General features: G+C 37.4%; 2 protein-coding genes across 2 annotated transcripts in view; one reads left to right on the forward strand and one right to left on the reverse strand.

Annotated features, from left to right (window-relative positions):
- LOC138012416 (protein downstream neighbor of Son-like) overlaps positions 1 to 2,964 on the forward strand; it is a 6,665-nt gene extending 3,701 nt beyond the window's left edge. The window contains exons 2-3 of the mRNA XM_068859178.1: positions 802 to 1,253; positions 2,296 to 2,964. Of these exons, the coding sequence (XP_068715279.1) occupies positions 802 to 1,253; positions 2,296 to 2,598 (755 nt within the window). The 3' untranslated portion in view covers positions 2,599 to 2,964. The remainder of the gene's footprint in view (positions 1 to 801; positions 1,254 to 2,295) is intronic.
- A 1,334-nt stretch (positions 2,965 to 4,298) lies between these two features.
- LOC138012414 (coiled-coil domain-containing protein 148-like) overlaps positions 4,299 to 12,500 on the reverse strand; it is a 56,306-nt gene continuing 48,104 nt past the window's right edge. The window contains exon 12 of the mRNA XM_068859177.1: positions 4,299 to 4,907. Within this exon, the coding sequence (XP_068715278.1) occupies positions 4,898 to 4,907 (10 nt within the window). The 3' untranslated portion in view covers positions 4,299 to 4,897. The remainder of the gene's footprint in view (positions 4,908 to 12,500) is intronic.

Consider the following 12,500-nt stretch of genomic DNA (forward strand, 5'->3'; position numbering starts at 1 on the left):
GTTGAACTCAAGACCTCCCGCATGGCAGCCCGATGCTCAACCATCTGAACTACCAGTGCTCACTAGTGCCTGTTATTACCCATAGAATCCATCTGAGCCTTCCTTGATCCTAAGAAACAAGCTCTAAATTGCCACTCTGGAGGGTTAGCAACTAAAGCAACCAAGGTTATTGGCTACATTGATAAAATTTATTGTTGCCCAACTAGACTGCCCAGCCTTGTTAGCATGAACAATAAATTATTATTGAACGAAAGACTGTTGTTTTTTTAACAGAATAAACCTAGTTGGTCTAATTAGAACAATAATATTAGTCCTGTCGCACCAAAGACAAAAAAATAATAATTTATATGCCTTGCAGCCATTTGTGGGAGGCACGGTGGCCTCATGGTTAGTGTGCTCGACCCCGGATCAAGTGGTCCGGATTCGGTGCCTGGCTGGGGACATTGTGTGTTGTGTTCTTGGGCAAGACACTTTACTTTCACGGTGCCTCTCTCCACCCAGGTGTATAAATGGGTACTGGCGAAATGCTGGGGGTAACCCTGCGATGGACTAGCATCCTATCCAGGGGGGAGTAGAAATACTCCTTAGTCGCTTCATGCTAATGAAACCGGATATAAGTGCCGGCCTGATGAGCCTTCTGACTCGTAAGCAGAGACTTTACTTTACTTACTTGCAACCATTTATGAAAAAGGTCTAAATATTGTGATCAGGTTTCTGGGCTTAAAACTACCGGGTATACATTAAGCACAACTATTAAAGCAAGGCATTTTAAGCAACAGGTGTTTCTTTTTTAAATCACAGGAATCAATTTCACTATGCCACACTTGGAAGAAAAGAGCAAAACCCAGTCTGAAAGTGATTTCCGAGAGGACAGCTCTGTTGTGCAAGACAAGGATGCCCCAGAGGATGATTCTGATGATGAGAACAGTGATAAGAGGGAGTGGCTCGAAAGCATGGGACTTGATAAAGAACAGTTTCCACTTCTGAACCCTAACGCTATCACACCACATGAAATTACTAATCTGAGAACCATTGACCAACAGCCAACATCTACTGTACTAGTAAAAGGCCCGGATACACATGCCTTGTTCAATTTTCTACTCAACTGTAAGAGCCTGGTAAGCAATACAGGAGTGCTAGCTCAAGTGCCCCCGACATTGCTGGCCCAAGTGGCATTCGATGGTGCAACATTAAGGAGTCTGAGAGTGAATCAAGGTATCGTCAAGCGTTTAGAAGCTAAAGGGATGGCACAGGTAATAATTACTGGTTACACCAATGAAATGATGATGATGATAAATTTATCTAAGTCCCAATCTTTATTAGCTGAGGACAAGTGAGTGGAAGTGCTGTATAAATTAAAAGCTTCAGTAGATTACAATTCTGATGCAAAAATTACCAAAACAATAACTTTTGTTTTTTAGTATCTTACATGTAGGGGAAACCTCGTGAAGAAGAGAAAAGCACCAATAAAAAACTTGACCAAAATTAATTGCAACATTATTGATGTTCAATACAGAAACTGATTAAGTAGGCTGAAATCATTCCGCCCATAAGAACAATCATAATAAATTATTGCAATATGACCCAGTTGGTCACAGTATCACTCCGGTAAAAAATAAAATAAAACTGCTCAAATGTCTCTTTTAATTCTCACGATTCAACAGGAATTAACAAGTGGAGTTTTATCTCTTGCCTGTGAAATAATAATAATAATAATAATAATAATAATAATAATAATAATAATAATATGATTTTAAATAAATTATCCTATTTATTATTTTTGCACTTTACAAAGAATATCCTGCAGTTGCATTCTACTTTGTTTAGACATAATTTCATTTACGACATTGACATAGTTTTGACCAACTTCTGTTGCATTATTGCTGCCACAGTGAGTGAGCCTGAAGCGAACAAATGAACACAGCTCTCTAATCGGCAGAACACATTTTTCTTTGAAACGCAAGGGATTGTGGTCAAAGGTGCAAGGAATTGTGGTTATCCATGAATGGAGGAATTTAGATGAGCATTATGATCATAGAGCCTGCTCTGTTTTTCATTTCCACGCATGAACAATCGTTAAATTACTGCAAGCATAATTGAACATCTCCCTTCCCCTCGGCAGCACATTAATATTTCTACCATTTTGGTAAACTAGTAATAGAACCGTATTAATTAAAGCAAATACCCATGAGCTTTCCATTCTCATTGCACTTCAAAACTGCCATGTAGAAAACTTCATTGTTATTGTAATTAGGTATTGAAAGTCTAACAACTCCTGGTTTGGTCTCTTTTTAGTTGCATACTATTGAAATTTCTGGGCCAATACTTCCAGGCTGTGTGTACGAGTTATCGCAACTGTTTAAGGCCTCACAAAAAGGGAACTTTAAGGCCACCTTATCTGCAAACCAGCCGACAGTAGCCTTCAATGTTCCAAAGAGAAACACAAACTCTGAGACTGTGTCTATGGGTAATGGATCTCATTTACAGCAAAGCCTGTCACAGGGGCAGTTGAAATATTACCAGGATGCAGAACAACTCAATGGATGCTGTTTGAAAGAGCTTGAGTGCAAAGGTGGCTTCTTCACTTGGACTTCTTAGTTTAGGACAAAGTGTTGCCACAAACATGCGGGGATGGCCTGTGAGCAAGTTCTTTATTTTGTGACTTGCCACCCACAAGCAATGACCAAAAGGAGAAGCAATAGAAAAGGGCCACTATGTCTCACTAAAGTGTGAGACATGGAAGTCCAAAAACACATCTGCCACAACTGTTGGGTTCAGCATACAGCCCTTCTTTGAATATGGAGACAATGAGAGTGAATGAGTCAACTTAATCACACAATGATACTTTTTATAGTAAATTTTATTGCCATTTTTGACCAAGATTATTCTTAACCTGTACACCACTCATTGTTCAGTTTTTTGAACTTTGTACAAAAAGGAAGTACATACTATTGTATGTTTTCTTCAGTGTAACATTAATATTTATTTACTGTTGTGGTTGATGAAATCAATCACTTTTAAAATAATGCACTGGACTGAACTTGCAAAGTCTTATTAAATTTGTATTTAATTCATTACTTGTCATAATAAATAACAAAAAATGTACACTGCTGACTAGAGTAACTAAATATTTCTTGTTTCCAGAGATTTGAAAACACAGCTCACGGATCAGGCTGGGTCATTTCAATACTAAAATAAGTTTAACACTGTGAAATGTTCCGTGCAACTTGTCTCCCAATGTTTTGGCGACATTGTGGCGGGACAAATTGTGCAAAACATTTCACAGTGTAACATACCCTGCAACAGCCAAGAGCCGTTGCTGAAAGTAGAATTAAGTTCTACTTTCCATGCAACTTGTCTCGCAACGATTTTAGCCATTGTAGGGTATGTTACACTGTGAAATGTTTCGTGCAACTTGCCCCGCCAGTGTCGCCAAACATTTCACAGTGTAACAGCTCCCTTAAGTCTTTATACTAGGCTACAACGTGGCGTAGATTAGCTTAGTTAAGAGTTAAAGTTGTTTTAGAAATAATTATTTGATGTGGCCTGATTTTTTTCCTCAGCTTATTGTTTTGTTTTTGAATGTACGATTGGGACTTGACTGGATTTAAAAAAAAAACCCTCCCACTTTAAAAGAAGACAAGGACTTGTACATTAGACCGTTCTAAGCAGGATTGCAAGATAATAATTATTTATAATTTGATACCAAGAATAAAGGGATGTATGTGTATCACTTGCTTTTCCAAATAGCCTTACACCATTTTAAGCTATATAGAGGATATTACATGGCCGCGCGGAGAAACGAATTTTATCTTCGAGTGCTGCAAGTATCTCTCATGAGTGAGCGAAGCGAACGAGTGAGAGATACTTTCAGCACGAGAAGATAAAATTCGTTTCCCCAAGCGGTCATGTAATGTTCTGTTTATTATATAGATATTGATGAAATGTCTAGATTTACAACAACTTGTTTTATTCATTTTCGAAATGATGAAAAAGTGGTCACCAACCGCTAAAACACGCATGTTGTGTAACATGCCGTGAACAAGATATGAAAGTTATGAAAAACAAATCATGATAATGTCAAATTTCGCAATAAAAATGTTATGTAGTAAAGAAGAATTATATTAAAGCACAAAAGTATCTTACAATGAAGAAAAAGTTGGCGTTTTATTGGCTAAGCGTGTTGGTTACCATGACAACACCTATATCCTCACATGTGAAAGATAAAAATGATATGTTCACTGTGTGCGGTGAAGATATGATTTTTTAGTAAAAGGAGAAATCCTGGTATTTCATCAATATCTATATAATAAGATAATAATATTGAACAAGATACAGTACTTCTACAAACTTTGCCTTGTTTCAACTTTAACTTCAATAGTCATGGAAAAATATGTACTGAGTGGGGTTGGCTCTTTTGATCTTTTGTTGGGGTTAACATGGTACAATCAGTGTCTTAAAGCTGAAGGGGGATATTACAACAATATTGATTAGGATGCAAAAATGGCAGCCAGTTCATCATTCTTTTCTACCTGTGCTAATAATTATTATTACCAGTCCATTGGCATGTCTAAAATTACAGGAAAAAATATATTGCTGGTGAAGCAATGTCGGAGAGGCTTACAAGCGCAAAGATAAAAAAAGCAATTTGCATTACCGGGTAATCATTTTTGCATTTGGATTTCTATGCAATAAACTTTTGCAAGGCCGTAAGATGTGCTCCTAAAGAAGTTCGTGTTTCCTGGATTTTGCTGTGACAGGAAAATTAAAAATGTTATCACCCTGCACTTTATTTCAGTGAAGTCATGACAACCTTGTTTAATTAATACTCTAAAGTTCTTTCCAAGAATAGACTCAGGATTTAGATTCCTCACACAATAATATTATGAAAACCCCCTCAGTCAGATCTGCAAAAAAATCAATGAATGAAATAAAGAATATTAATTTTTTGAAGTTTGGGTTGAAGATGAAAGGGAAAAGTGATCCTTGCGTTTATCTGGACAAATGTCAGCATGATTATGGTCTCTCATAGACAGTTTAACTTGGGCTCACACAACCAACAAACAGACCTACTCGAGCCCACATGAGTGACTTCATAGACTGCTCACAGTCCCTTCTGAGTTAGTCAAACTGCCCGCTTTGGTAATGCAAGCGAGCTGAGGGGAGAATGGTGATTGAGCAAAGATATACCTCGATCACCATTCTCCCGTTGTTTGCATTACCATCGCAGGCAGTTTGACTAGCTCAGAAGGGACTGCGAGCAGTCTAGAGTGACTTCACAGCTTAGTTGGAAGAGCACTTGAATCCCATAGAAGCCACAAGAATGTTTCAGGTGTCTATTAATGGTGATTAACCCATTGACTCCCAGGGGTTCCCCATTGACGAGTAAAATCGTTTGGCGTTAGACAGAGTAAAATGTCTGGCCGGTTTGGACGTCAAAGGATTAAAGAGAAAATTGCTTAAAGTGCCCCTGTGACCAAAAAATCAATTCATATTTTTCTTTGGATTTCAAAACTATGTTAACAAAACACCAAGTGACCCACGTTTTAAGCCTTGATTTCAAAAAGACACCTCTTTATTTTAATGGTCCGCCATTACTAACATTATGTTCTTGAGAGAGCTGGATCGAGGAGAAAATGACGTCAAAGGCTCACTAGTTTAAGAATGCAATACGTGTGTACGCCGCAGAATTAATATGCAGCACGGGGGTTTTGGGCTTTCAGACTTTTAAACTCACACTTTGCATATATAATAAGCTGCGTTCACACACTGAAATTTTAAGCTAGTGAGCCTCTGACTTCACTTTTCTCTGGATCCAACCCTCTGAGGTCCAATCGGTCAGTTTTGAACGTGAGTAATGGGGACCGTGAAATCCAAAACTTACACTCAAAGTAAACGGCCTTTGGATAAAAATCAAAGCTCAAAATTTTGCAAGTCAGGTGTTAAGCAAACACACTTTCAAAATCTGAAGGAAAAAAGGAAGTGGTTTTTTTGATCACAGGGGCACTTTAAATTGTCGAGATAAGTGTGAGGATTACTTTTCCATTTAATAAAATCATATATTTTTTTACCAGAAATACCATTAAAGCTGTGTTGTGGCATTGGTGGGGGACAACATATAATAAAGCATCAAACCAACCTTGTCCCCACGGTCTCTCTTGCAAGGAAGAAGAGACACTCCGGGGACAAGGTTGGCATCAAACTAATTTCTGGATAGCATCAGCATAGTAAAATATTATATTTACATCCTTTAAGGAGACTAAAAAGCAAGTCAATGCTTTTAGCTTCAAGTCACAATCAAATGGAAAAATATCTTCAGCCCAGCCTTGTGGGTGCCAAATGTTTTGAAACAATAACATTGTCGTACTATCATTTTCTTCTTTGCAAAAGGAATGTTGGGTTTTAATTAATGAAGCAGGGTAGCCACCGGGAATCTTAAGGTTCGATCTGGAGTCAATACTATTGATTTTTCTCAAGCCTGGCATTTGGTTTGCCCCTTAAATTCCAATACCCACCTTACAGATAAAAACTGATTTTACAGTGGTCAAAGATGATGCAGAGGACCAGGGACTGGGGATTTCCTTGCCTACATAGTGTATTGTATTCCCCAACAAATGCAGTGAAAAACGGTAAACAATTCAAAGCTGCCAGTTTTCCAAACTATCTCTTTGAGTGGAGCTCCATGCGCCAAATGTGTCTGCGCAGAGCACCATTGGCAAGAAAATATGGTAACCCATCTGTGAAAGAGAATTTGGTTTTGGTGACCATACGACTGTCCACCCCTCCATGTATGCTAATGTGACCAGTATCACATGAACATAATTATCATGGGCTCAATAGGTTTTTTGGTGTGGGCCCATTTCCATCAGTGGGGCTAACGCTCACATGGTTCATACGGGGTAGAAACTTAGCACTTCACATTACACACAAGTCTGTTCAAATTAAGTACTACACGGCCAACGCTTGCAAAAACGTAATCCTTCCTTGTACTTGTACATGTTCATTGCCGTGACTTTAACATCAGCTCTTCAGTTCCCACGGCCTGCTCCCGTGTGACCTTGTAGCTCAGTCGGTAGAGCAGCGGTGATCTAACCCGAAGGTCGTGGGTTCAACTCCCACCCTGGTCAGTGTTTTTCTCTGTCCTGGTGTGGGCCCATTTCCATCGGTAGGACTAATGCTCACATGGTTCATATGGCGTAGAAACGTAGCACTTCACATTACACTCTAATCAGTTAAGTCTGAATTGATTTTACCCTGCCTAATGCCAGACAATTTACTCGTCAATGGGTTACTTGACTTTTCACTGACACAAAATCATACAATTTTATTAAGATCATACTTAAAAACAGTTGAATGTTGCTCTTTTCTAGGTTGCTGTGGTGGTTTTATAGAAGCCATGATCCTTCTAGCATAATCACTGTTATGCACTCCTGCACCTCTCAGAGCTTGCTCTACTTTCAGTCTCCTGTCACTTGTTATCTACAAATTAAAGAAATTCATGACAATTTTAAAGATGCTTTGACTGTTAAAAACATTTCAAATTAATGCAGTCGAACATGTACTTAGTGCATGTAATTTGAGTAGTTTCTTGTAAAAAAAAAAAAATCCAGACAATGCAGTGGAAAATTGATAATTTATCAAAAAGTTTTATTATCAAAATTTATTATTGTTCAGAGTTGAATATTGAGATTTACCTAACAAAATGTTAATAACAACTCATAACTGCACATTCCATAAACACTGCAATTTTGAAGTTCAAATTCCAATCACCAGTTTTATTTTTTGTTTTCTACTGCATGCTGTCAGTCATTGAAGCTGCACAGGTTTATGGTTTCAATTGTGATGAACCATTAATTATTTCAATCCACTTTGTCAGTTTATAATAATCTAATAATAATCTTCCTTTATTGAGGGTAGCACTTTATATCTCACAATAATTTACTTGTGGCCCTTGAGGGGAAAAAATGAGGTGGATATTAAAAGTATTATACATACGGGTAAGAATTTTAAAAATGGATAGAACATTAACTACCGGTAATCAAATTTGTTTGTCTAATTTTGTTGCTGAATGAACTGAAGGAGGAGCAGTACTTCAATTCATTAGACTTCCAAAGTCTTGCTGCACTAAAACTAAACTAATGCTGTCTGTACGAGTAGTTTACTGGAGGTAATATTAAATTTCTAGAACTGTTTCTTGTGTTCCTCGAGTAAACAGAGCCGAATCTGAGAAACTTTTCAGCATGCCGTTCAGTTTCTGTTTTTAACAGCACACAAACTGTTGCAACAAATGTGGCTGACAACAGTGAAAACCTGTTGATTGAAGTTAAGTGTACGAATGTTTATGAAAGGCACAATATTGCTGCAATTTTTATGTTTTCACTAAAGATTCAGCAGAATCCTTATGCTGAGTGACATTTTACACATGTTTTGTTTTTTTCTGCAGTGTAGACCTTACATTATAATAAGCTTATAAATCACTTCCTTAATTTCAATGATCATTCTCAAAGGAAATCACCTAAATGTTTCCATTTTCATAATTATTATTATTATGAAATCACTTTTAATATTTCCTTGCCCAAACCTTTTTGTCTCTCTAAATGAGTCAGATTTATGGACATTTGACCACAATAAAGAGTTTTGCTGATAGGCAACATGGCCTCAAAATGTGGCAAAAACCTTTTTCCAAAACACCAACACCCGACAGGAAGTGACAGAAAAAGAGCAACATTTTGTGACAGCAACAATGCATTCTTTATTTAGTGACAGCCACGTCATTCTGTTCATTTCATTTATTGCATCATTTTGAGCAGCTAAACCTTACTACTTATCATTGTAAAAATAAATTCACAAAGGCATCATTCAGTGACGCTCAACATGTCATCTCTCATGGGTCACACTATACAAACACGTGCAAAGGTCATGGAGGGCATGTGGTCAATTTGTGTTGGAATCACTGGTTTGTGATGGTTCTAAGGTCCAACGCATACGAGGAAAAATAGTGTGACAAAGTTAGATAGGTCAACACTAATCAAGAGAAGGCACAATGCAGTTATTATTTTACATATTGTTGGAAGACCCTGTGAAGCTGTGGATAGCACCTGTACATGTATGTAAGAATATGGGCCGTAAAGGCACTCAGGATCATAATTAACTATCAGTGCAGCAGATTAAATAAAGGTTAATCACATAATTGTAAGGAATTGTGGATATACCATAAAATCCCATGTTAAAGCCCTGGACCTGGTTGTGTGAAAGCCGATTAACGCTAATCCCAGATTAAAAAAATTATGAAGGAGTTTATTTCTCTACCCCAAATGTTGTACAACGCTGATATTTGGCAAAACTTTACATTAGAGAAAGTCAATCTTAAACACCAAAAATAACCAAAAGAAACTTGCACCGAAAAGTTGAAAAAACTAAACCAAAGTTTACACTAATCATGGATTTAGTTAATCGGCTTTCGAACAACCGGGCCCTGGAGGCTAACATACCATTACATTTAGAGCTATCACTTGGGTTCTTGGAGGTGGAATTGAATTACATTAATGTACCATGTGTGTGAATTATTTTATGGGAGCAAGAAACACAAAGTGCAAGGGATGAACTTTAGGGATACACTAGGCTCAGATTTCATTGTAGAAAGGGCTACAAAAAATCTGTGTGCATGCAAAACTGCCACATTTTAGCTACCTTTTGCCCCGTTACTCCAAAACATTGTTGATCATTGAAAAGTTGTGTTGAAAATGAATAGTTAGCCTCCTGCGCAGACATTCTTGTGACTCGTCTCACAATTGCATGACGAGTCACAAAAATGTCTGCGAAGGAGGCTACCCCTTGGAAGGCCTCAAAGAGTACCTTATTGTTTCTGTTAGTATCCCTGTAAACTTTCATGTTCAATGTAATCACAATAAGGCTAGCAGTTTTAATATCTGATGAGGGTCACACTAAATTTTAACTTAATTCTCATTTCCTAAAAATGACTACCCTACAGTGTATCCATACTCACCTTTTTTTCATCATAACCATGAACATCAAAAAGAGGGTGTTGAAGTTCAAGCTCTTCGTCATATATGCTGGCCACCCTGGCTTGGGATGCCTGTGAGTCATAAAATCTAAACTGGTCAGTAGATTTTCAGAACCCTTCCAAGAGTAAGACAGTATTAACCCCAATTTAATAATAAGGACAACTTTAACTTCTACCTCTTCAACTAAAAATAAGTCAAGAATGAAAACACCATTTCAGGGACAAGTTGTTTAAAGCCAGATTAAACCAATCCTGTCTTAATTTTGATATCAGACTACTTTTAAGAGACCTTCTTAACTGCAATGTTATGGTACCATAATTTATGAAACACCATTATTATTGCTCAACAAAATGCGCCCACTGTTGTGACGTACATGTAACAGGTTACCATACCATATTTTGGTATTTACTCGCTTATACCTGTATCTCAAAAACTTGGTGATCCCCATTTTTATTGTAGAATAGTATTTCATTAGCAATCTGAGATAGAACTATCGGCAAAGTTTTAAGGCCTCATTTACACTAGCAAGGTTTTCCCTGACAAGCCCACTTGTCAAGGAAATGATGACTTACACACTAGCAAGTTCTCCTTTGGTTCTCCTTTACAAGTTTTCCTTGGTAATGCAAATGGAAAATATGACAAGCTTTCCTTGACAAGTGTCCTTGTTCAAAAACTAGCATGCCAGTTTTTGAACAAGGACATTTGTCAAGGAAAAAATTGTCATGTTTTTCCATTTACACTGCCAAGGAAAACTTCACAAGGAAAAGTTGTCAAGAAAACTTGCTAGACTGAGTAAAAAATTTAAGCTTACAAAATTCATAAGAGCCAATTCAGGGCTACCTTGTATTTTTAAGTAAAAAAAAACAGCTTTCTGGCCTTTTGAGCAACATGTATGCTAGGCTAATCAACTGGGAAATTGATGTTGTAGTCTTGAGTAGGGACGGCATATTGTTCAGAGCACTTGCTTCCCACCAAAGTGAACTGGCATCATTATGATAAGATATCCTGGTTGGCTGGTTACAAAACTGCTGTGGGCCTTTCTTGCAGGCCTACAGTTTTCTACTTTGAACATACATCAAAGTAATTAGCATTTTACTGTACAATGTAGTTTATATAACATGTGGCTGTATGGAAGATAACACTGAAGGTGTAAATGTTGTCGGTAAAATCAGTTCTCAGGTTGAATCCGTTTTTACCTAGGTTGAATATGCACTCCCCCACCCCCCAAAAGGATAGAAAACACTATACCTTCCCTCAAACTCTCATTGCCTTACACATCTCAACATATCTTCTTACTGTTTCATATCATCTTATCCGGCGGTTTCTGTATTCTTACACTTATCTCTTTAGGCTCAACATCACAACAGTAAGTACAGAAGACTGTACTAATCACTTACCAGTACTCGAACTCGCACCCTCCAGATCTGTAGGCCTGTGTCTTCACCAGTGAACTACAACGACGGACATGCTCAACCCAACACAGTTCTTTTTATTATTTACTTTTGTATAATAAGTTAATTCATATCTATGTATAATAACCAAAACAAATCCAAACCTGACCCTAATTTTTCTCTAGGCTTAATTTAGGCTTCTAAAAACAGTTCTTTAATTCATCTGAGTGCATATGCTACTTAAGTAAAATGAGGATCACCGATTTTAAAATAGGTAAAGACGGATTTCACCTGAGAATGGATTTTACCGGCAACATAAATACCTGTCCCTCGTTATATAATAGTCTTCTACTGGAAAAGGTGCATATTGCATGGTACGAGTAAGTTTGTCTCAGAACTAATTCTAATACCAACCTCTGTGGTTTTGTAGATTCTTTCTGGGTCATCTTCTACATGAACTTGTACCTTAAACACAAAAGAAAATTGATAGGAATTTAAGACATTTGTGACAAACAAATGACCAAGCAAAAAGAATTTTTTTCATGCCTGGTATTAGTTACACATTTGGCTAACATTTGCAGAAAACATTATTTTCCAAATCCTATGATTGGCATCAGCTGAGCAACTGTACTCTCATAAAGCATGCTGTTTTAACCAACTAGAACACATGTTACATGTATATCAAAACTTTTTTATTTTTTTGAGCACATCCATGTGTAAAGTGGGTAAAATAAATGATAGACATACAGGGGTTTCAATAACTTTTGAAGTAGATGCCTGGGCTAATCAAATGTAAGCTGCAATCACTCTTGTCTTTTACAAGAGTTTAAGTGAAAAGTAAGGCAGAGTAGCCAGCCGTGACAAGCAAATGTCTGACAAACAGACAGCGGTATACTCTCAGTAACTGGTGTCTAATGAAACCCCTGGACATATTATTGAAGGGTTTAGTTTCTAAAAGATACTGTGGAGCTACCTTGGTGGGGAGTAAAACACAACAATTTGGTTTTGTCAAACAAGTTCTTCTTCTTCCATTTAATACTCGGCTCCCTCTATAAAGATGATTCTTCCAAGTGGAGTTGATAAA

This window comes from Montipora foliosa, chromosome 8, assembly GCF_036669935.1.
Source record: "Montipora foliosa isolate CH-2021 chromosome 8, ASM3666993v2, whole genome shotgun sequence".
Taxonomy (NCBI): Eukaryota; Metazoa; Cnidaria; class Anthozoa; order Scleractinia; family Acroporidae; genus Montipora; species Montipora foliosa.